This window comes from Muntiacus reevesi, chromosome 7, assembly GCF_963930625.1.
Source record: "Muntiacus reevesi chromosome 7, mMunRee1.1, whole genome shotgun sequence".
Classification (NCBI taxonomy): domain Eukaryota; kingdom Metazoa; phylum Chordata; class Mammalia; order Artiodactyla; family Cervidae; genus Muntiacus; species Muntiacus reevesi.
The window spans coordinates 58,171,944-58,195,926 of NC_089255.1; the positions used below are offsets into that span (position 1 = coordinate 58,171,944).

Genomic DNA, 23,983 nt, shown 5'->3' on the forward strand with positions numbered 1-23,983 from the left:
AAGTATGGCACTGGAAAAATGAATGAATTCTGGCTGGAGATGAAAATGCTTCAATTGAAAACTTTCCAGAACAACATGTACTTGGATCTGTATTAAAGAGAAATTCTTTGAGTGTTTAAGCCAAATGACCCAGCAGGGTTGATAGTGTGAGGCATATTTCACAGTTGTATAAATATTTAAAACTGTTTTCCAGCCTATAAAACAAGTAAATTAGGTTGTTTTTCAAAAACTTCACAATGAAATTAACCTGCCCACCTTAACTTGTTGGGAAACCTGCCCTTCTTGTCGCAGCCTTCTCTTCTAGAAGGAATTCCCAGGAAGAAGGTGTGATGAAGGTTTCCAACTTAGAAAACAAAGCTGGTTTATATTTCAGAGAACTTCAGAAAGAGCATCATTGATACTCACAGGTGGTGTGTTTCCAGATGGGCTGTCGGCCTAACTTGTTGAGAGGGGCCTGACCAACGAGACACAACGGCTTTTTGTCATAAACCACTTTGAATTTGGTGAAGGTAGACTTGGGACTCCATTATATACTTGAGCCTCAAAGAAAACAGTGTAACATCTTGACCATGTTCTCAATTCTGAGCTGTTCATCCTAGCTGTTAGAATGCCACCAAGCCTGTCCTTTGGCTAGAGTCCTGTGATGATTTGCAGGTGGTCTTTCTTGTTCAGTCTTCCAAGGCTTCTTTTGTCATTGATTGCTGCTCTTGTCCTTTCCAGAATTTTTATTCTTTCCCTCTTGCATTCTAGCTGTTGCCCTGGACTACTGTCCCTTGCTTCTGTCTCCTTCATATATTGCCTCCAGTTAAACAGACTTCTGAGACAACAGCCATGATGTTTTTATATTTATTAACATAGAATTTGAAAAGAGTATTAATGACTAAATTTATTCCCTTCCTTTCCCCTGAGCTTTTTATTTTTTATTTTTTTAATTTTCTGCAAGTAAGAGTTAATAGCTGCTATACAAAGCTGGCACCTGGAGTGGTGGGAAGAGTACATGCCAAGAGTTAGGCATTTTGAGTCTAGCTCTAGAGATAACTAACTCACTGGGTCTTTGGGCAAATCACTTCACCTCTCTTGACCTCTCTTTAGCTCCCACATCACTCAGGTAAATGACTTTGTTATGCAAGGCTCTTTGAATTGAGCATTCTAAGAAAAAAGTCTTACTTGCTTCTTCTGTTATATGATGCTGTATTGTGAATACATTCTCTTGATTCTTTTTTATTCCTGAAAAAAAAATTAATTTTGATTTTGTTCTTAGACTGCAGAATGAAAAATGGATGAACGTCAAAGTGGGAGACATCATTAAATTAGAAAATAACCAATTTGTTGCTGTGAGTATTTCCTATTGTTTAAAGAATTTGTCTCAGGTTAAAATAGCATATGTGCTAAACTATTTACACTTGCAAATTCAATAAATCTGTACTAATTTAGCATAACTAAGGAGGGAATACTAAGAAGCACTATTAAAATGTCTCAATTATAAGGACATATTGATTAATTACTTTCAATAACATGATAACTCAGACAAGGCTGAGTGATTGTCATCTTGTTATTTTCTTTGGGGTCTTTTAAACTAATAGATAAAAAGATTTAAAATAGTTTGATGTAAATAACAGCTTTTAAAATGCTCCAGAATACTTTAAAAATAGTTCGTTCCCGTGTAGTTGGAATACTGTCCCCTAATATTAAACTAATAGATAAAAAGATTTAAAATTGTTTGATGTAAATAACAGCTTTTAAAATGCTCCAGAATATTTTAAAAATAGTTCGTTCCCGTGTAGTTGGAATACTGCCCCCTAATAATGGAATTAATACTGTTTATTTGCAGAATTTTAGGAGAAAAGACTAGATAGAGAAAGAGGAAAATGAATGCTCTTTCCTGAATAATCACAATCAGAAAATATTGATTGAATGTTCTCACTAAATGCTATTTTTGAGGTTTTACTTTGTCTTGCAAATGCACTATAATTTATGTTTTCAAGATGCCTGTGTTACAGTTCTGTTAATAAAATTCAAGGGATCAATTCAGACTAAAATATGTGACTTACTATAGATCATATTAAATGCAATGCTATATATAAAAGCTATTCAGAACAGGATTAAAAATTCTATATAGTCTTTATGTCAAACATATATTAAATTAGTCAGGAAAATTTTGTGTTAATACCATTTTATTTATCAAGTTGTGTTCTTCATTAAATCTGAGACATTTTCCCACAGGATAACATAAACGGCCCCAAGATCTAATTATAAGAACAACTCAGTTGAGACTCTTAAATATTCACTTTCAGAAGCAGTTTTCTTTCATTAAGTCATTTTCTGTGTATAGTGATTCTCGAGAGCAACCCATGCTAAGGCAATTAGTTTGTGAACAGGACATTCAATAAAAGTTCACGAGAATTTGTTGTATGACTCAAGAATGTCAAACAGAGGCTCTGGAACAACCTAGAGGGGTGGGATGAGGAGGGAGGTGTGGGAGGGAGATCCAAGAGGGAGGGGACACATGTATACCTATGACTGATTCATGTTTGGCAAAAACCAACGCAATACTGTAAAGAAATGATCCTTCAATTAAAAATAAACAAAGTAAAAATAGTAGGATTAGCACACTTATAGAGGAGACAACAGAAAATTCCCTCACCCTCTCTGCTACATGGGGACACAGAAAGAAGATGGCTGTCACTGAATGAGGACATCCTGCAGTGAGTGTCTTGATCTTGGAATTCCCAGCCTCTGGAATTATCAGAGATAAATTTCTGTTGTTTAAAAGTCAAAAAAAGAAAATAGTTCACACTTTAAGTAGAGAAGTGCTTACTTCTCTGACCCCATAGTATATCTGTGTTCCAACTTGCCTTCTGAAGGCTTAATATTCTAACTTGCACTTTCCTTGGTCTTTGTTTTTAATTTAGTTGTATTTTCTGTGTTATAGTATACACACTGCTTCTTATTGCAAACCTTTCTGTGGAGTGAAACATGGAGTCAAGTATAAGTGCAGGCATCACATGGCAGGAAACCAGTTCCACAAACACATCGTTAGCATTGGTTTAAAATGAATCCACATTTAGATGAGTTCCCGTGAAGTCAGTGACCCATGTGTCCCAGCACTGTCCAGTAGAACTTTCTGCAGTGAAGAAGATGTTCTATGTTTGTGCTGTCCAAATGTAGAACAGTCAGAAGCACCTTGTGGATATGGAATCCTGGTAATGTAGTTATGCAACTGAGGAACTGAAAATTAAGTTCTATTTAATTTTAATTAATTTAGATTTAAATAGCCACGTGTGACCTGTGGCTTCCTTATTGGGCAGTACAGATGTAGCCTTTTCATTGTGGTCATGCGATGGGGCAGAAATGCTTATTTATTCCCAACCCTTTGCTAGGTCCTGTTGTTCTTGCTTTCACTTGGAGGGACAGCAACAAAATAACACTGCATCTTGTACCCCCTTGCTTGCTCCCCTCTCTTTCCCAGGAGTGACTTCTCAGATTGTCAAGTGTGGGGCAGTAACAGGTGTGCATGACCTGGCACTTCCTTCCTTTCCTTTCTCTTCAGGCTCTGTCTGTGTACAGAGAGAACATTCTGACCTGCTTGGTCACAGCATTCATTTTATAGGAGTAAATCCCCATGGTGGGGGTGATAGGAGGGTCTGGGTAGTTCTGATCCTCCAGAGAGCTTCATCTATGGCTGGATAATCTGTCTATCCAGAGAGAAGTATTAGCAAGCCCACTCAGTCCACAGACCTAAAGCCTGGTCTCCATCTGCTTGGTCAGTAGCAGATGATATTTTTCTAATTTCCAGTCATGTCTGTCTGACTCCTACAATTATAGCTCTGTTGGTTTAGTCTTTGGAGAAGTGAGGGGGTCCTCCCAATGCCAGAACACTTCAGTGCCTCTTGATTAGGTCACTTTGTTCAAAAGTTTTCCATGTGCAGCTGCTCAGCACCTATGAAGCTGTTTTCAAGGACAAATAAATGTTTCTATGGGTGAACTGCTATAATCACTTAGAAGTGCTAATATAACTTCCTACTCCCTGGCATCAGCTGTTAGAGGCTATCAGAGAGCTTACATGTGGCGAGCAACAATCACAGGTCTCTGAAAGAGACTCACTTCTGAGTTACTGCACTGAGGTAGAGCCTGGGAAACCAGATCATGAAGATCATGAAAAATCATAGCTAGCCTTTATTGACTACATGCCACATATCAGATAATATTACAAGCTGTTTATACAGCTTAATTTATTTAATCCTCACATTAGTCCAATGACAGCAGGTTATGTACTATTATTGTTCCCACTTTACAGGTAAGAAAATAGAGGTACAGTGCCATCAGATAGCTTGTCAATAGGAGGGTTAGGAGTTAAACTTCATCTGGGTTTTAACCCCACTCTTTACCACTACCATATGCAGCTCCTGCCTCCATTAAAAGACCTGTCCTAATTACCTTGAGCCTGGGCTTCCAGAGTCAGAGCCTCTAGGCTTGGACGCTAGAAGTGCTGCTCCCAATTCTAATGCATAGCCTCTAACTGTCAAACTTAGAATTTCTAACTTGACTTAAGCCACCTATCAGTACACATTAAGCAAGGAAAGGAGCTTGTCTGACTTAACCAGTTAGCTGGCCTGTTAAGAGTTACCTCTGTTTTCCAGATAAGGAATCCTTACTGCCCTTTACCTTAAAAAAAAAAAAAAAAAAAAAAAAAAAAATCTAAAACACTTCTGGACTGAATTTCCAGAGCTCCTATTTTTATTTTAAGACCAAGAAAAAATGGAGAGCATAGTTCAGTTCATGATAAGACTGTCTTGCATTAGATGAATCAAGTAAATGGTGTGAGAAAACCACACTGCAGAGTTCCCAATACTGGTAGACTCTCGTCCCTGGGAACCATGCCTACCTTCCTCCTTTAATTGACTGCAGTGCTATTTTCCTGTTTTGCTTTTCTTATCTGGTGGTAGAAATAAACCTTTTCCTGGACAGGAGCATATTTGAATTTCACATAAATTTAGTTGTTTAGCTTATTTGGAAAAAGCTCTCGCTCCATCCCCTCCACAAAATGGTCTTTGTGTTTTAGATGTTTACAACAGTAAATTTTTGCTTTAGAACAAAGGCATTCTTCTGCTACAGAAACTGAAAATTTCACCTTAAGAAATGAAAGGACTAGTTTGACCTAAACTCCAGTCCTGACCACTGACAGGCTTTGTCTCTCTCTGGACCCATCATCAGGGCATCTCATCCAGTGTTTTTTTCAGCATCTTTTAAAGGATATCCTTTTAGGGAGGCCATTTTGTGGTTGAATTGCCTTTTCAGTTATTTTAACTTTTATAACTTCAGAGTTATTTGTTTTACTCTAATTGCTGAAATAAATCTTCTTCTTTTTTTTTAAAATGTGAAATGTTCAACATGCATTTTTGGATCTGAAATTTTAAAGAAAAATATTAACTATAATCTTACACATTTTCATTTTTATGACTTCATTCTGATTTTTGTCCATATCAACTTATTTTTCCATAAGTCATTCATGCCACATGAGCCATTTTGGATTTTTATTTTTGGATTGTAAAAGAATAAAAGAAGAGATAATTTTGTAGATGATAAAGAAGAATTCCATGTTTGAGAATGGCTTAAAAAATGAAGAGAGATCCAAATATGATGTTTCAATTAATTCTACAAATTTATCCTTCCATTTGGTTATGAATCAAATCCCAATATTCTTTCACCCTCATAGTTTTGATTTTTGAACACTAGCAAAGCAAAATGCTGTTTATTATTTATAGTTGTATTCCGGTCATTCTGTAGCAAACCAGAAGAAAAAGTATGCATTTTGGGACCAGAGGGCTGAGTTTTAGTTCTAGCTTTGCGCTTTAAGCTCCATATGGTCATGAGTATGGCTTTAAACCTCTTAGAGCCTTGGGTTCCTCTATTAGACGTGATGAAGCTTTCACCATGACTTGCTATGGGCATTGCGTGAGTTAATTTAGTTCATCTAGTGCTTGTCAGTCTGGAAATGACCTTCCCAGGTTTCTTATCCACACAGTAGGAACAACATTATCCCCTAATGAGACTGTTTTGTTAGCCCTTAGCTGCACAGCTTTTAGATGTTATATAATTGCTTGAGGTTTAGCTTCATTGGCTCTTTAATTCAACAAACATTAATTATGCCTAATAAATCTAGGAGTCTAGTGTCATTGGCTCTTAGAACTTACAGATGTGCAGCAGATTCTTTTCAAGAGTCCTCTGGCTGGTATATTTGTTTCAGGTCTCCATGAAGCTGCTACTTGGGCTTTTTGTTACCTGTGGAAGGTGGCTGAAGAGACACTGTGTTAAAAACAGTCTTCAATTCTTGAGAGATATAGTTGAGTCTTTCCTGGGAGGGCACAGGGAAAAGGAACCAGTAATTGACAGAACAAAGTATTGGGTTGGCCAAAAAGTTTGTTCGAGCTTTTCTATAACATCACTTGGAAACCTAAACTAACTTTTTGGCCAACCCAGTACAAATAAAAGTCTAAGGAAGATGGGTATGGTTGGAATTAACTGCTGCTTGGTCCTACTGTGAGTTCCAGTAATCACACTTTCTGTTACTGTACTTCATTCTGCTAACATCTCTGCCTGCAAGGACCTGCCCTCCATTCCATCTGGAATCTTCCATGAAGCCCTTCCTTAGCTACCCATCAGATATACCCCTTTCTCACTTGCATTCCTCCCATAGCACTTTGTTAGTAAGATACTTAGAACCCTTATCATAGTCTGCCTTTACTAAACTGTAAAATCCTTGAAGTAAAGGAGTTTGCACTCTGTTTAGTACTCCTGGCAGTATATGCCTTGAATTGCCTAGATTCACATCCTAGTACCCTACTTTGTGACCTCAAACAAGTTACCGAACCTCTCTGGGCCTCACTTGACTCATCTGTAAAGTAGAGACAGCAACAAGATATACATTTAGGATTTCTTTGAGTTAAATAAAATGCTGCATTAAGGCTAGGTGATATAGAATAGTGCCAGACACGTAGTAAGAACTCACCAAATTTTGGCTATTGGTATTATAAACACCTCCAACTCAAACACAAGTTTCTGGATCGACTAGGAATTGGGTCCCTGAGAGATACTGAAGGGATCAGCTTAAGGAGGACTGACCTGAGACTGACAGAGTGTTGGGGAATGTTGGGCCCTGAGACCACCCATGCGTTGCTCCACTCCCTTCTCCAAAGAGCAGAGGGCAGTCCAGTACTAACAAGGCTGTTACTGCAGCTCTCCTGCCCTTCCTTTCCAAAAGAACTACCGAGTGCGTGTGGACGTAGGGCGGCATGATGGCGAATTAGCTGGCCACCGCACATTCACACATCCTCTTCCGCTACGATGAATGAACAAAACTTGAGAAGAGAAGTTAGCAAAAGGAAATACCCAAACTCAGCAGTTGGGCTGGGAGAACAGGAAGAGTGAGGGGAGGCAGGACAGAGATTAGGGAGTGGGAAAACAGGAGGAAGGTTCAGGGGACATAGAAAAAGTTGACAGTGGAGGTGACGGGAGGAGGCAGGGAAGGTAGATGAAGGGAAGGTAGAAGTCCCAGCTTCCCAAGGTGTAGAGAGAGCAGTAAGTTAGCCCAGAACCTGTGAGGTTTACACTTTCTACCTCGAGAATTCAGTCACCAGGTGGCAGTGGTGCCTCAGTCACATGTTCTGAGCCAACTGTGGCCAACAGTCCCTCTCCTTATTTACTGAAAATATGTGTTAAGGCAGCTGAGCTCAAAATTACGCAGTAACATTGGATAGTTCTTACTAGGCAGGATTTTGAAGAAAAGCAACTGTAGGTACAAATGGTTATCTATCTCTAAACTTCATCACTATTTTTCAGTCACAGATGGTAGCAATTAGAGAATTCTGGATTTTGTTTAAAATGATCCTGTTAAACTCAGGGAGGAGAACCATAGGCCAAAGAGTGTGAAGCTCTACTGCTGCTGTGCCTTATGCCTTTATTCATTGTAATGCAAATGTGAGAAGTAAAATCAAAGTATTTTTCATAACACTTTTTCACTTTAAAAATGTTGGCTTATAACTGGCATATACTCTTCACAAGTCCTCTTCAGAGTGAGTTTGCCTTGGTCATGTTGTGAGAAGTCAGAAAGTAAATAATTTCTGCCTTGACAGACGTCTGTGACTTTTTCATCCAGAGTTGAAGAACCTTGATAGTACAAACCCGTTTATTTTATTAGGGGTTTGTCACTGAGTTGTTTTTTCAGTTCTGTTTTGTTATGACTTAGACAAAACTATTCCCCCATACATGCAGCTACACCTGGCCTATTTTTGAGTTGAAAATTTAAACACTTGAGAGAATGAAATGAGAAGTTTGATCCTAAATTTAACCTCCAGGCTTCTATAATGGGATATTTCTAATACTTAAAAGCCAAAGGTAAGAAAAATTTACAGTTTTGGAATGCCAGTCATACATTTAGAGGTAGAAAATTGTAAGGCTAATATGTCAAAATAAATTGCTATAATTTTAGTCAGTTCTTGTAGATATTCAAATCCTTACGAATTTCATAAAAACCTTTATTTTAAAATTAATTTTGAAATTTCAAATAATTTCCCAATGTAGAAAGCTACTAGAATTCTAAAACTGAATCATGAAATCAGGAACAAGACAAGGATGCCCACTCTCACCACTGCTATTCAACATAGTGTTGGAAGTTTTGGCCACAGCAATCAGAGCAGAAAAAGATGTAAAAGGAATCCAGATAGGAAAAGAATAAGTAAAACTCTCGCTGTTTGCAGATGACATGATCCTCTACATAGAAAACCCTAAAGACTCTTCCAGAAAATTACTAGAGCTAATCAATGAATATAGTAAAGTTGCAGGATATATAATTAACACACAGAAATCCTTTGCATTCCTATATACTAACAATGAAAAAACAGAAAGAGAAATTAAGGAAACAATACCATTCACCATTGCAACAAAAAGAATAAAATACTTAGGAGTATATCTACCTAAAGAAACAAAAGACCTATACATAGAAAACTATAAAACATTGATGAAAGAAATCAAAGAGGACACAAACAGATGGAGAAATATACCGTGTTCATGGACTGGAAGAATCAATATTGTCAAAATGGCTATTCTACCCAAAGCAATCTATAGATTCAATGCAATCCCTATCAAGCTACCAACGGTATTTTTCACAGAACTAGAACAAATAATTTCACAATTTGTATGGAAATACAAAAAACCTCGAATAGCCAAAGTAATCTTGAGAAAGAAGAATGGAACTAGAGGAATCAACCTGCTTGACTTCAGACTCTACTACAAAGCCACAGTCATCAAGACAGTATGGTACTGGCACAAAGACAGAAATATAGATCAATGGAACAGAATAGAAAGCCCAGAGATAAATCCACGAACCTATGGACACCTTATCTTCGACAAAGGAGGCAAGGATATACAGTGGAAAAAAGACAACCTCTTTAACAAGTGGTGCTGGGAAAACTGGTCAACCACTTGTAAAAGAATGAAACTAGAACACTTTCTAACACCATACACAAAAATAAACTCAAAATGGATTAAAGATCTAAATGTAAGACCAGAAACTATATGTTCTCCTAGAGGAGAACATAGGCAAAACACTCTCCAACATAAATCACAGCAAGATCCTCTATGACCCACCTCCCAGAATATTGGAAATAAAAGCAAAAGTAAACAAATGGGACCTAATGAAAATTAAAAGCTTTTGCACAACAAAGGAAACTAAAAGTAAGGTGAAAAGACAGCCCTCAGATTGGGAGAAAATAATAGCAAATGAGGAAACAGACAAAGGATTAATCTCAAAAATATACAAGCAACTCCTGAAGCTCAATTCCAGAAAAATAAACGACCCAATCAAAAAATGGGCCAAAGAACTAAACAGACATTTCTCCAAGGAAGACATACAGATGGCTAACAAGCACATGAAAAGATGCTCAACATCACTCATTATCAGAGAAATGCAAATCAAAACCACAATGAGGTACCATTACACGCCAATCAGGATGGCTGCTATCCAAAAGTCTACAAGCAATAAATGCTGGAGAGGGTGTGGAGAAAAGGGAAGCCTCTTACACTGTTGGTGGGAATGCAAACTAGTACAGCCACTATGGAAAACAGTGTGGAGATTTCTTAAAAAAAACTGGAAATAGAACTACCATATGACCCAGCAATATCACTTCTGGGCATACACACTGAGGAATCCAGATCTGAAAGAGACACGTGCACCCCAATGTTCATCACAGCACTGTTTATAATAGCCAGGACATGGAAGCAACCTAGATGTCCATCAGCAGATGAATGGATAAGGAAGCTGTGGTACATATACACCATGGAATATTACTCAGCCGTTAAAAAGAATTCATTTGAATCAGTTTTAATGAGATGGATGAAACTGGAGCCCATTATACAGAGTGAAGTAAGTCAGAAAGATAAAGAACATTACAGTATACTAACACATATATACGGAATTTAGAAAGATGGTAACGATGGCCCTATATGCAGGGCAGAAGAAGAGACGCAGAAGTACAGAACAGACTTTTGTACTCTGTGGGAGAAGGTGAGGGTGGGATGTTTCGAAAGAACAGCATGTATATTATCTGTGGTGAAACAGACCACCAGCCCAGGTGGGATGCATGAGTCAAGTGCTCGGCCCTGGTGGGCTGGGAAGACCCAGAGGAATCGGGTGGAGAGGGAGGTGGGATGGGGGACCAGGATGGGGAATACGTGTAACTCTATGGCTGATTCATATCAATGTATGACAAAACCCACTGAAAAATTAAAAAAAAAATAATAATAATAAAACTGAATCATGATCAGTCATTTCCAATTTATCTCTGTCCTAGACCAGTTCCTCACCTCTGAATGCTTTCTGTTTTTACTGTGGTTTCTATTCTATCCAGCCTTCTTGCTTAAACCCTGCTTTTCTTCTCTTTCTCTTTTCTTACACACCACCATCTTTTTCTTTTTTTTTTTTTTTATCTTTTTAAAAAAATATTTATTTTTAATTGATCGATGGTTTCTTTACAGTATTGGTTTGATTTCTGCCATACATCAACATGAATTAGCCATAGGTACACATATGTCCTCTTCCTCTTGAACCTTGCTGTCATCCTGTTTATCTTTTCAAGTTTGTTTTTCCTTTAGTCCTTTTCTCTTTCCTTGCCTCTCATTTTTTTCTATTGTTTTCAATTTTCTCCTGCTCCTTCACTTTTGTCTTTCCCCATTTCTTTGCCTACCCTCTGCTCTTAACTGATAACTGAAGAATTAGTGTGTGCATATAAGTATTTCCAATTATCTTACTTATTGGAGAAAATTTTATATTTTCTATGAGCAATTATCAAAGCAAGAAAATGGGATTTTATATGTTTCTATAAAAGGTATAAATTTTATATAGGAATATATAAAAACTTTATACATTTCTATTAAAAAATAAAGTGATTGTTAATTTATATGCTGTATCCTGCCCTTGCTTATGTTCTGATGGCCAAGAGAGTGCAGGGCAGGAACAAGGGAGCAGAGGGTGGTTTTGATTCAGGGCATATGTCAGAGAGGTGGAGCAAGACTTCATGTCTCACTTTTTTCCTAAGGCTCTGTTGACTCATTAGTAATGGAGGGGTGATATGGTGTTGAAGGTGTTCAACCAATCTTCCCCCCTCAAATATTCTTTATCATTGTTTTTCAAAATAGGCTGATCTCCTTCTCCTATCAAGTAGTGAGCCACATGGTCTCTGTTATATTGAAACTGCTGAGCTTGATGGGTAAGTTATTACAATTCAAATAATTGTTTAGATTGGTTTTCAATTTATTTAAGAGCAATAGCTTTAGAAACAAGACCTGACTTAAATCCTAAACCTTAATCTTAGATGCAATGTGTGTGTGTGTGTGTGTGTGTGTGTGTGTGTGTGTGTGTGTGTGTGCATACCATGGAATATTAATCATTAAAAAGAATGGAATAATGCCATTTGAAGCAACAAGGATGGACCTTGAGATTATCATACTGAGTGAAGTAACTCAGAGAAAGACAAATGTCATATATCGCTTAAATGTGGAATCTAAATAAATTGATACCAAGGAACTTAGTTCAAACAGATATAGGCACACTTATGATTACCAAAGGGGTAAATTAGGGATTTGAGATTAACAGATGCATTCATTGCTATATATAAAACAGATAAACAGCAAGAATCTACTGTATAATACAGGGAACTATATTAAATATAATAACCTGTAGTGGAAAAGAATCTGAAAAAGAATATATGTGTATATTGAATGACTGCTCTACACCTGAAACATTGTAAATCAACTATACCTCAATCAAAAAAAACTGAAAAAAAAAAAAAACCCTTCATTTTATATTCTTGGAAGAAATAAGACTGTTAAATTGCAAAGTCCATTAAAAATGTTTTTTTGGTGTGGACCATTTTCAAAGTTTTTATTGAATTTATTACAGTACTGCTTCTGTTTTATGTGTTGGTGGGTTTTGGCTATGAGGCACATGGGATCTTAGCCCCTGACCAGGGATTAAATCTGCACCCCCTGCATTGGAAGGTGAAGTCTTAGCCACTGGACCATCAAGGAAGTCCCGCTTAGTCCATTTGCTAGTTACTTTGCAGATCTTGTTAAAACTCTGTCTTTTCTCTTGAATTTATTTCAGGAACAATGAGCTAACTATATATGTGAGTAATATATAGTTTACATAGGGATTCTTCACTGAGGTTCCCTGAAAGGGTTTCTTTGTTTATTTGTTTTTAATTTCAAGTGCTTTTCTAAGGAAAATGAGAGGAGTGGCAATCAAGATTTCTTGAAGAAAGAAGAACTGGTGTTACTTTGTAAGGCAACTTTTGGAACTTGGTCAAGTGAGGATGTAGAGAGAGAAGAGAGAAATGAAGTAGAATGCAGTTTTGACATAGACGCTAATTTGGAATTTAGTTATAGACCATATAGTAATTTCATTTCAGTGGATTCAGTTAGTCTGTCTGACATAAAAACAGTTATTGAACACTTACATTTTAAAGCATGTACTTGAGATGGATTCTATCATTTAATCCTACATAGGTACTATAAGCCCTGTTGTATAGGCAAGGAAATGAAAGCTTGGAGAGACTAAAGAATTTGCACCAAACTTCTAACAAATGAAACCAGGACTCAAACCTGGCAGCTTGACAAAAGAGCCCATGGTTTTAACCACTTCCTTCTAAATCATTGCTATACTGAGATATCCAAATAGAGATCAGCCTATGTGATCCTACCCTTGGTTTGGCAGAAGCTAAAATAGTGCTAAGGGGAAAATTTATAGCTATTTGTGTATATACTTGAAAAGAGAAAAAAAGCCTCAAACTAATTATCAGATCTTCCATTGATAACCTAGAAAATAGCAAAATAAACCAAAGCAAGTAGAAGGAAGGAGCAAAGAGAAAAAAAAAAATCAATGAATTTGAAAATAGAAAAAGAATATATAAAAAGAAACAAAGAGCTAGTTCTTTGAAAACATCAGTAAAATAGACAAACTTTAAGAAGACTGGGGAAGAAAAAAAAAGATACAAGTTAACAATATCACGAATGAACCAGGGAGTATTATAATAGACCCTGAAGTCATCAAAAAGATATGGAGATACTATGTATAACTCTATATACATTAACAACCTAGAGTAAATGGACTACTTCATTGAAAAACAGTCAGAACTCATCCAGTACGAAATAATTTGAATAGTTCTGTTATTGTTAAGGAAACAATTCAAATATAAAACATAAAACTTTAAAACCTTTATAAAAAACATAGTAGAAAGTCTTGAAGATTTAAGGCTAGTCAAAGAGTTCTTAGATTTGACCCCAAAAGCATAATGCATAAAAGGAAAATTTGACAAACTGGACTTGGTCATGTTAAATTTTTTTTTTTTTTCTGTGCAAAAGACTGTGTTAAGAGTATGAAAATAAAAGTTACAGACTAGGAGAAAATACTTGCAACCTATATATCTGACAAAGGACTTGTATCTTGAATATATGAAAAATATTCAAAACTCCACAGTAAAAAAAATCCAATTAGAAAACTGGCAAATGATATTAAGGGACAGGTCACTGAAAATAACTTACAGATGGCAAATAAGTACATGAAAAGATGCTCAACAACATTAGCCATTGGGATATTGAAGTTAAAACAACAATGATGTATCACTTCCCACTTATCCTATCAGAATAACCAAAATAAAAAATAGTGAGGACTCCAAATGCTGGCAAGAATGTTGAGAAACCGAATCACTCACACATTGCTGGTGAGAATATAAAATGCTACAATCACTCTGGAAAACAGTGTGGCAGTTTCTTAAAAAGCTAAACATGAGGCTCCTGTATAATCCAGCAGTTTCATTACCTGGCATTTATTCCAGAGAAATGACTTATGCTTACACAAAAATTTGTATACAAACATTTAGGGCAGCTTTATTTGTAATATCTCCAACTAGAAACAACTTATCTGTCTGTCACCAGGCGAATGGTTAAACAAACTGGAATATACATATTGTGGAATATTACTGAGTAACAAAGAGGAATAAATTATTGATATATGCAACAACCTGAATGTATCTTCACAGAATCATATTGAGTGAAAAAAGTAAATATCAGAAGGTCACATACTGTATTATTTCATTTATATAACATTTCTATAAAATTAGAGAAATAGGTAACAGATTAGGGATTGCCATGAGTTTAAGATGGGTTGGAGGAGGCAGAGAAGGTGGTATGTCCATAAATGGAACCCAGAGGAATACTCGTGTTGATTGAAGTGTTCCGTATCTTGACTGTTAATGTCAGTATCCTGGTTGTGATATTGTGATACAGTTTCGTGAGATGATACCATAGCAGAAGTTGACTAAAAGGTGAAAAGGATCTTTCTGTATTGTTTCTTATGTTGAAAATCATTTTGAAATTTATCAAGATATTGACCAAAGTGACTGTACCATTTTAGATGTCACTATTAGTATGTGAGATTTTCAGTGACTCCCTATCCTGGTATGATCAATCTTTAATTTCAGATAGTTCAGATAGTAGGCATGTAGTAGTATCTCATTATGGTTTTAATTTGCATTTCCCTAGTGAGAAATGATAGTGAAATTTTTTTTTTTATTTATCACTGTATTTCTTCTTTAGTGAAGTGTCTGTTCAGATTGTTTATACATGTGTTATTTTATATTGTCATTTGTAGTTCTTTTACAGATTAAAAAATATTATTTGAGGAAAAAAATCAGGAGTTTTGGAAAAAAAAATTTATCAGTGAGGACTCTGTGTGATTATTCTTCCTCTTTAGTTTCCATGTCTGAATATGGAAGTGAGATATTAGAATCCTGAGGAAATAAATTAACATGATGATGAACTTTGATGAGTGACAGCATATATGGAATAGGGCTGAGGAATGAGAGCTGTCTGGTCCAGTTGGTGTGATTGTTTAAATTATTTGAAAAGTCGTTTAAAGGGCAAACGTTTGTCTTTTAATCTCAACACCACTGTCTCATTCTTTTCCATCAAGCCCAACTCAGTTTCTGCCTCAATTATGAAGTTATTTTTGACTGTCTTTACTCATCTCTGCCTCCTAGAATTTGTAGATTTAGATCAATAAGATCTAAATGACTTGAACAAAGTTATTTCAATTATACATTCAGCTTAATGTTTTCTGCAGAAAGCTGTTTGGCTAATGGGCATTCCTTGGATTCAGTTCTTATTGCCATAACATCATTGTGAAACTTAATCATGGAGAAGTTTAGATTAAATGAAGTCTCAGGTATCCGCTCAGTTCTCTAAATTCAGTTTTTCATGGTTTGGCATGCACTTCCAGAAGGTGATATTTGCTTTTTTACCTACCACTTGTTTTCCTCAAGAGGACAGTAACCTTCAGGGCTGCGTTGAGTTTCATGGGTGACTATGGTATGTATTCAATCGATATTTGTTGACCCACTACTAAACATTTCTGTAAAGACTAAACTCGGGCAGATTCGCTTAAGCTATGGTAGAAGAGAATTTGGTTGAACTCAGTGAGGAAACTGACATGACAAACTCCTTAAACAGGAGACTTGAGTGATGGCCATAGAATCTTCACTGCTGGTCATTTCATGAGTACCAGACAGCCATCTGTCCAACGTATACATGGTCTTCCTTGGAGGATGACCAGCTCCTTGTGATCTATTTAGTTCCTACCTAGTTTTATGGTTCTAGATGTATGGGATTCTTGGCTTGATTCTTCAAGAAAAAGAAAGCTGTCTTCCTTTTCCCATTTGTATTTCAGCTACTGTGAAATTAGCTATGACCATCTCTTACAAGTAAAACTTCTGCATAGATACCAGATTCTGGAGTGATATTGACCTCCTTTAACTGGCAACTGTGTTCCTATTCCTAATGTGTTTTGTAACCCACGCATGATGTCTAAGAATGTTCTAATGCAACCATATTTATTATTAATACGTCCTCTGTTTTTCCAAATAGCCAAACAGATCACTGTTGCTACAGAGATGTGCTGTGGATGGAATGCTAACCCTTAGGAGTCTGCAAAGACTTGTCCACTTTCCCGAGATAGTGTGGGAGGTGTGAATGACATTCAGAGGGAGTTTCTTGAATCTCTTGTGTTGGATTTTGCATGTGCTAAAATTGCGGAAATGTCCCTGATTGCTCTGTGTAAGATACTGTTGGGCTATTTCATTTACATGTTCATGTCATGTCAATTAATTTCACAGGGAAACAAACCTCAAGGTGCGCCACGCACTCTCAGTTACCTCAGAACTTGGAGCAGATACTAGCAGACTCGCGAAGTTTGATGGTAAGTGTTTAAAACTGAAAAACAAAGACCTCAAAACCAAAAGGCTTTTGTTACAAAAGCCTCATACAGACTTGCTGAGGATGAGTAACAGGCCACACTCCTATTTCTAGCTCTAACTAGCCATGCATTCTCTGGCTCCATAACAAAGACCAAACCCTAGACTACAGATTTGATGAAGACAGTAACTCTGCCTCATATATTTCTGTGTCTTCCAGAATGCCTGGTATAATATCTTAAAGATGATAGGTGTTCAAGAAGAACATTATAATTTATTAATCAGTTGTCAACTGTTGCCCTTTATTTTACACCAGGGTTTTGTTATCACCATCTTCACATCATTCAACCCAGTCCCATGCTTGTCAACATGGTCTCCCCTGCCTATTCTACTCCATCTTTGTCTTGTTCTTTCCTATTAAAGCTGTCACAGAGTAGCAAAATTCTTCTAGTCAAAGGAAAAATAATTAATGGTAGGACTTCGGGCATCCTGATAGGTGGTTGGAGAATCTATGGGGTCTTCCTGACACCCCCTCAATGGTCTCTTGCTTTATACACATTTGTATCTGGACTTGGATATCAGTATTTCCATACAGATTTGTTTTATTTATTAACCCATATTTATGAGTTTGAGGCTATCTTTCTAAATGTTTTCTTTGGAGTCTACTAAAGGAAAATGTGGACAAGCATGATCCCGTGAGTTAGAGCACAGGCAGCTTTACATTTTAAAGTTTCTCAGGGCACAACTTAGGGCTCTTATTGCTTGTGCTTTGCATTTGCTTGTAGACTCCATCTGGATACTGTTAATATTTTAATCGTTCTTAAATGAGTGCCATTGTAACAAGTGTTTACAGAAAAAAAAAATTCCTCCAGTTTGAGATTTAAGTCAGGGGAATAGCCAGGAAACTGAATGGCCCAAGAAATATTTTGATTAGATTAAAATAAATTACACATTTTCTACTAAGTAATTTTTTCAATGAAATTTTACTGTTATGTGAATCCAAAAAAGTAAATTGTGTTCATGAATCAAAATACTTGCTTAAAACACGTCACGGAATATTCATAGAGTCCTAAAAGGGCAACCTAATTTACTCATTTCTTTTCTGGCAGAAGTGTACCTTTACACCTCTGTTAGTCTATGAGGAGGTAAAAATTCATGACTTCTTGTTTACTTTACTGTTAAAAAGCAGAAAATTATGTTATAATTGCCAGCTCGTTTTCTTTCATAGATACTGGCACAGATAGCCTGCGCTGTGACTTAGTTACAAACAACCCTGAAATCATAGTGGCATAAACAGTAGAAGTTTATTTCTTCCTCATGTCATATCTGACGCAGGTTGGATGGCCTTCTTCATCTTGTAGCTTTGATGCCTAGACTAATGGCCCTTAAGGTGAGCACAGCAGAGTAAGGGTGAGATGAAAGAGACAAGCTAACTTTTGACTGCTCTTCCTCTCGCGTTTCATTGGCCAGCATGGCCAGCATGAGTCACATGGGCCTGACCTCGCTGCAAGGGAGGAAGTGAGTATGGAGTTGAGTTGAGTGCTGTTTCTACCACACCCTGTGACCAGAGGTCAATTCCAGGATTGTGTATAAAGGGACATGCTGGATTAGGTAGATTTCTTACTGGGAACTGCAGGAATGGGGCCAAGAATCTGCCTTTTCAGCATGACTCCTCATACCCCTCTCAATCCTCGCTGGCCTGCTTTACTATTTCTTTTTCTCATAGCACTTATCACCATCTGGCATACTCTACAAAGTGCTTATTTTCTGCTTGTTATTTATTGTCTGTCTCTACCTGCTGCAGTGTGAGCTGAACAGGGATCTCTGTTTTGGTCACTGATAAATGCCAAGTCCCTGGAACAAAGCATGGCACAGAGTGATTTCTCAATAAGTCCTTGATGAATGCATGAATAAATGGTGACAGGTGCCAGAGAGTGGGGGACAGGATCAGCCTCAGGCCCCAAAAGATATGGGAGAGCAAAGGAGGGGTGTAAGGTAAGGGGCTTGGGGTGGAGTATGAAGTGATGGGTGAAGAAGAGGCTTCCTGATGGGAACTTGTAAGACAAAGCAAGCGTGCGGGGTCCCCTTCTCTTGGAGGGCAGTGGCTGGGAAAGGGGCCATCTGCTGTGGTGGTTTTATGATGACTTTCCGCAGAATCTTTCCACCAAACAGAGTTGAACACAGAAGTCCGAAATTTAAACCAATACAAGTGGTGATGCTTGGGCTAAAGCAGAAAATACTTCTTCACCTAAAATAATTCTTTTATCACAGATGGGATAACAGGTCCAGAGAGATTAAAGGACTTCTCTGTGTGTGTGTGTGTGTGTGTGTGTGTGTGTATGTGTATGTATATATATATATATACAGATAAAGTCTTTATTAATACTTAATAAAATTTACTTTAAAAGTGTATTCATAATTATTACTTAATAGTTGTGGCCTGTACTTCCTTCACATAGCATAGGTAAGTCACAAAACCTCTAATATATAATAGTTTTTGCCAATAAAGGCAACACAGACGTCTATTGTCTTTCATTTATACATAAACTGTGGTCACTTTTCAGAGAACATGTAATGCCAAATTTATGAGGCAGGTACACTTCTGGGCTAAATATCAGATCTCTGCTAAATTTACTTTTTCTTCTTAAATCTTGGGTTGAATTTCAATCTACCATAACATTCAAGGCAACAGGATGTTCTATGGGTTTAGCCATATTAGAATATGACTTCCTATTTCCAAGAAAACGTCTGAAAAATGAATAGAGGGATTAAGGGGAAATAAATTCGATAGAATATAAAAATTAGTCTCCCCTCTTAACAGCCAAATTTAAAGACCAAGGGAGTAATGCAATATGTGGAAAAGTCTTTGAAAGAGTTGGAACAGTTAACAAACCCCAAATCTTTCCCGCAATTGCTTTTGCTTTCTTATAGCCTTCAACTTTTCCTTCATTTCCTAGTTTTTAAGCCTTAGTTTTAATTTCATTCTTTCCCTGCCTCTCTGACATACACGTTCACACACCAATACTTCTACTATATACACACATTTCTCTCATGATTCTAGCCATCATTTTTCTTTCCTCCCTTTTTGCATTATTTCTAGCTATTCTCTTTGCATCTTTCTCTTTCACTCTTTGTTTTTAATAGTTTATTTATTTCCTCTATCTGAATTCTCTTTTTTTCTATTATTTTAAAATCTTTTCTATTTTCATCACTCTCTCTGTATTATTAGTTTATTAATTTTATGATGGCATGGTGGTAAAGAATCCGCCTCCCAGTGCAAAAGACACAGCAGATGTAGATTCAGTCCCTGGGTCAGGAAGATCACCTGGAGGAGGAAATGGCTACCCACTCTAGTATTCTTGCCTGGAATATTCCACGGACAGGGGAGCCTGGCGGGCTACAGTCCATGGAGTCACAAAGAGTTGGATACAACTGAGCATTCATGACATATCACGTCAAGTTTATCATTAAGCACTTCTAAGGACAAGTTACAATACAAAGTATGTAGAATTACAACATATCTTCACATGTACTATCAAGATTCTTTTAATACTTTTCCTCCATTCTTTTCCTATCCCCTCTTTTAGGTCTCCTCTGTTAACCATTGTCATAATGGGATTCAATAGACTTCAAGTTTTCCTCTTGCGGCTCAAAAAAATTTCTTTCAATCATAGGAATTAAAACCAGATATTGCATCCTTTAGGTTTCCCAGATGGTTAAGTGGTAAAGAGTCCACCTGCTGATGCAGGAGATGCAGGAGACATGAGTTGGATCCCTGGGTCGGAAAGATCCCCTGGAGGGGGAAACGGCAACCGTTCCAGTATTCTTGCCTGGGAAATCCCATTCTTGCCTGGTGGGTCACAAAAGAGTCAGACAGGACTAAACTACTGAGCACACAACACACAGTGTATCCTTTAGCTTAAATTAAAAGTGTGATGTCAGCTTTGTGTACATCTGGAAATGCCCTGCCTGGCTATGGCAAGGTCTGATAGACCAGACAGATGTGTCAGGCATGCCCTTTCTGCCTTTGCTGTGTATATCTTTTAGCTTGTGACGTCTGGGCAAATCTGAGTAAGGTCTTGGTTTTGCTTCTAGTTACCATGTATTTTTCCTCCTGAGATTTGTGTCATACTACTATCTTTAGCACCGAACTACAGTTTCAGTCCTGTATCAAAAGGACATATCATATCTTCTAAGTAGCTGATTACCGGAGTTTCCCAATCCTAACCCAAGAAGCCCCCATTGGGAACTCCAAACTGGGGACAAGAGCAAGCATCAAAACTGAGGTGCGAAGGCCTTAGGATGTCTCTTGTAAGTCTCCCTGCCTCCCCACTTTTGCTCTTAAACCCAAGGACAGTAACTTGTTGGTGGCCTCTTAAGGCATGGCATGAGCTTGCTTTCTTTTTTTTTCTTTTATCCATTCACTTGGTCACCTGTTCATTTACTTACTAAATGTATATTTAACACAAAACCTACGGATTTGCTAAGCCCGGAGATACAGTGGTTAACAAGTCAGACCCAGGCTTTGCTTTCATAGCACTTATAGCCCTGGGGAGACGACAGATTTGAACAAGAACTCATCCTCAAAGAAACCTTTAATTAGATAAAAGTCCTAAAGTTCCCAGGCCTACCCATGATGTTGACACATGAACAAGTCGTCACTATGTACCAGGCACCATGCTAAGTAATTGCACATTTTATTTTATTAAATCCTTACAGCCCTAGGAGGAAGAGGTTACTATTACTTCCAATTTATGGGCAAGGAAACCGAGACCCAGATAAATTGAATAAGTTCCCCAAGGTCACATGGTTACTAAGTGGAAGAAGTAGAATATGAAGCTAGGACAACTGGCAAAGCCTTACATGAGAGGCTCTAAATTGCAAACAAAAAGGCAGCATTGGAGAGTCAGGGGAATCAGCATGACTGCTTAGCTCCTGATCAGGGTAAGATTTTAATTTTAAGAATACTTTAAACCTTAAAGTGCAAAATTAAATTCCGGAGATCAAGTCCATCCAGGACCCAGAGGACATCGCCATGTTTTTTAAAAAGTAGCAAAGTTCTCAGTGATCTTGAACATCAGGATCCCTGACAAGAGTTTATAGAAGAGTTGGCCAAACATAGAAACCAGTACACACACGACGGAGTTGGGTTTTGGTAGGTAAATCCATTTATTTGAAAAGTTCTCATATAAATATTTTTATACATTTCAAACATCAGAAAAATTGATATGTAGTCTGTTGAATTGTATAAAAAATGATATATAACTTGGCCTAATATTATAAAAAGTATAAAAATAGAGTGGATCTTGATTTTTCATTTTGAAGTCTTTCAGGAATTGACAAGTTTTTATAAATAACTGGAAATAGTTTCAATTATACATTTGTAAACTGGTCAGTCTTGTGCCTTGGGGAAAGCCCCGGATGTAAATTGTCTAAGTGTGTTTAAGAATCTTTTGCATATTGTTACTGGACTAAGATCTGTTTTTTTGCAACAATGACAAGTTTACATATTTTGTATGACTGTTAATACTGAGTTGTGAAGCAGGGAAAGGTTGACTCTTTATTTAAGGAATCTTTGTGTATTTTTGTGGTCCTTTCTAAAGAAGAGCATGTGTGTAATTAAAACACAGAAAAACAAGCATCTCTTTTTGGTTAAAAAAAATCCAAACACACAGAAAGTCTTTGTTAGAATCTTGTGACTTTTTAAACTTACCAGATCAGTTTTTCATTCACCTGGACAGAAGCACAGCTCAGTAGCAGAGCTGACGTGACTGTGTGAGATGCAGAAGCCTTGTGAAGTAAAGAACTTTTTTCTTTACTGCTGGTGTTGATGTGGCCATTATGGTGATGATGATGGGTAGCTGAGGCTTATGGTTGAAGAGTAATGAGGTTCTAGAAAATGGGAAGGTGACATTTTTCTTTCCAAGAAAAAAATATTTATCACAATCATCAGGGCAACAGTAGAGGGCAGTCTTCTAAACTCTAATAAGCGCTTGGCTAGAGCACTCTTGAACAGCAGCGATGTCTTAATTCAATAGCTAATTGTCTTCGAGAAGAGTTGCAGTGCAGATAATCAAGAAGCATTGCTAACAATGATAATATCCGTAAAGAAATAAAGTCAAGTACTCTGGAAAAATCTTGAAATATGGGACACTGAATTCCATCTTCATGATAAACTATAGATTTCGACTCTACAGTGGAACACTTTAGTTTGAGAACATTATTAGGTTGTTAATTAACTAACAGTCCAACTGACTAAATTTAGAATGCCAAGAGGGTTCAGAGTGAAATCTTGTAGATTTTGTTTGGTACAGGCCTCGAGTATTTCTGTGTGACTGCAAACTGGATGAACTGCTATCTGCTTTCACGTCTGTTTTTTTCAGAGAAGCAAACAACTGTGACTGGCTAGTTTCATTATATTTATACTTCATAATTGACATGATTTTTTCTCCAGTTGTTTTATTGCTCATTAAAGATGATTTTGTTCTCTGTACATGTGTTCCATGAATAGCTATGTGAGAAACAATGCTCTTTTTTCCAAACTGTTTTCTCATCCATTGTCAAATTGTTGCCTGCCATTTATTCTTTGATTCAGTTAGCAAAGGGAAGAAGGGTCCTACAGTTTTTCTCTAATCTTTATTGTGCTTAATGGCAGGGATATATTCTTGCTTGCTTCTAACGTGCTTGAAGTTGCCTACTTTATTTTCAGTGTTCTCAGATCTATTTGTATCCCTTCAGAGTTAGGCCAACTTAAGTGGTCCACTGTGGCTAGACCCTTTATCATTATTACCATGGAAATATACCACCACTTCTTTCATTCATCTTAGATCTGCTCAGATACCCACATTACCTTCCCAGCTCTCTCTTGAAATCATCTTTCTATCCATCTCTCCAACAAATATTTATTAAGTTCCTATTATGTAGGTAGTATGATAGGTTATGGGGATACAGAAGTGAATATAGTGCTCCATTAAAAGGAACCTGTTTACCCCTTTTGGAAAGAGGAAGAAAAGACATTGGAAAACTTGTGTTTTGTGCTAACAGGACTAAAAGGGAAGCTGAGCACTTCTAAAGATTAAAAAAAAGTGTTGTGGCTAAAAAAAAGTGTCTAGGCTTTGTTCATGCCACTTTATTTTCACTAGGCCCTGTGTTTAATATGTACTTAAACCACTGGGCTCATACTC

The 23,983-nt window shown here is 37.1% G+C and overlaps 1 protein-coding gene across 4 annotated transcripts in view; it reads left to right on the plus strand.

The window, feature by feature from the left end:
• ATP8B4 (ATPase phospholipid transporting 8B4 (putative)) overlaps positions 1-23,983 on the plus strand; it is a 261,581-nt gene that overhangs the window by 122,738 nt on the left and 114,860 nt on the right. For all 4 annotated transcript variants that reach the window (XM_065941225.1, XM_065941224.1, XM_065941227.1 and 1 more), the window contains exons 7-9: positions 1,262-1,334; positions 11,692-11,762; positions 16,722-16,804. In XM_065941225.1, coding sequence (XP_065797297.1) covers positions 1,262-1,334; positions 11,692-11,762; positions 16,722-16,804 — 227 coding nt within the window. The remainder of the gene's footprint in view (positions 1-1,261; positions 1,335-11,691; positions 11,763-16,721; positions 16,805-23,983) is intronic.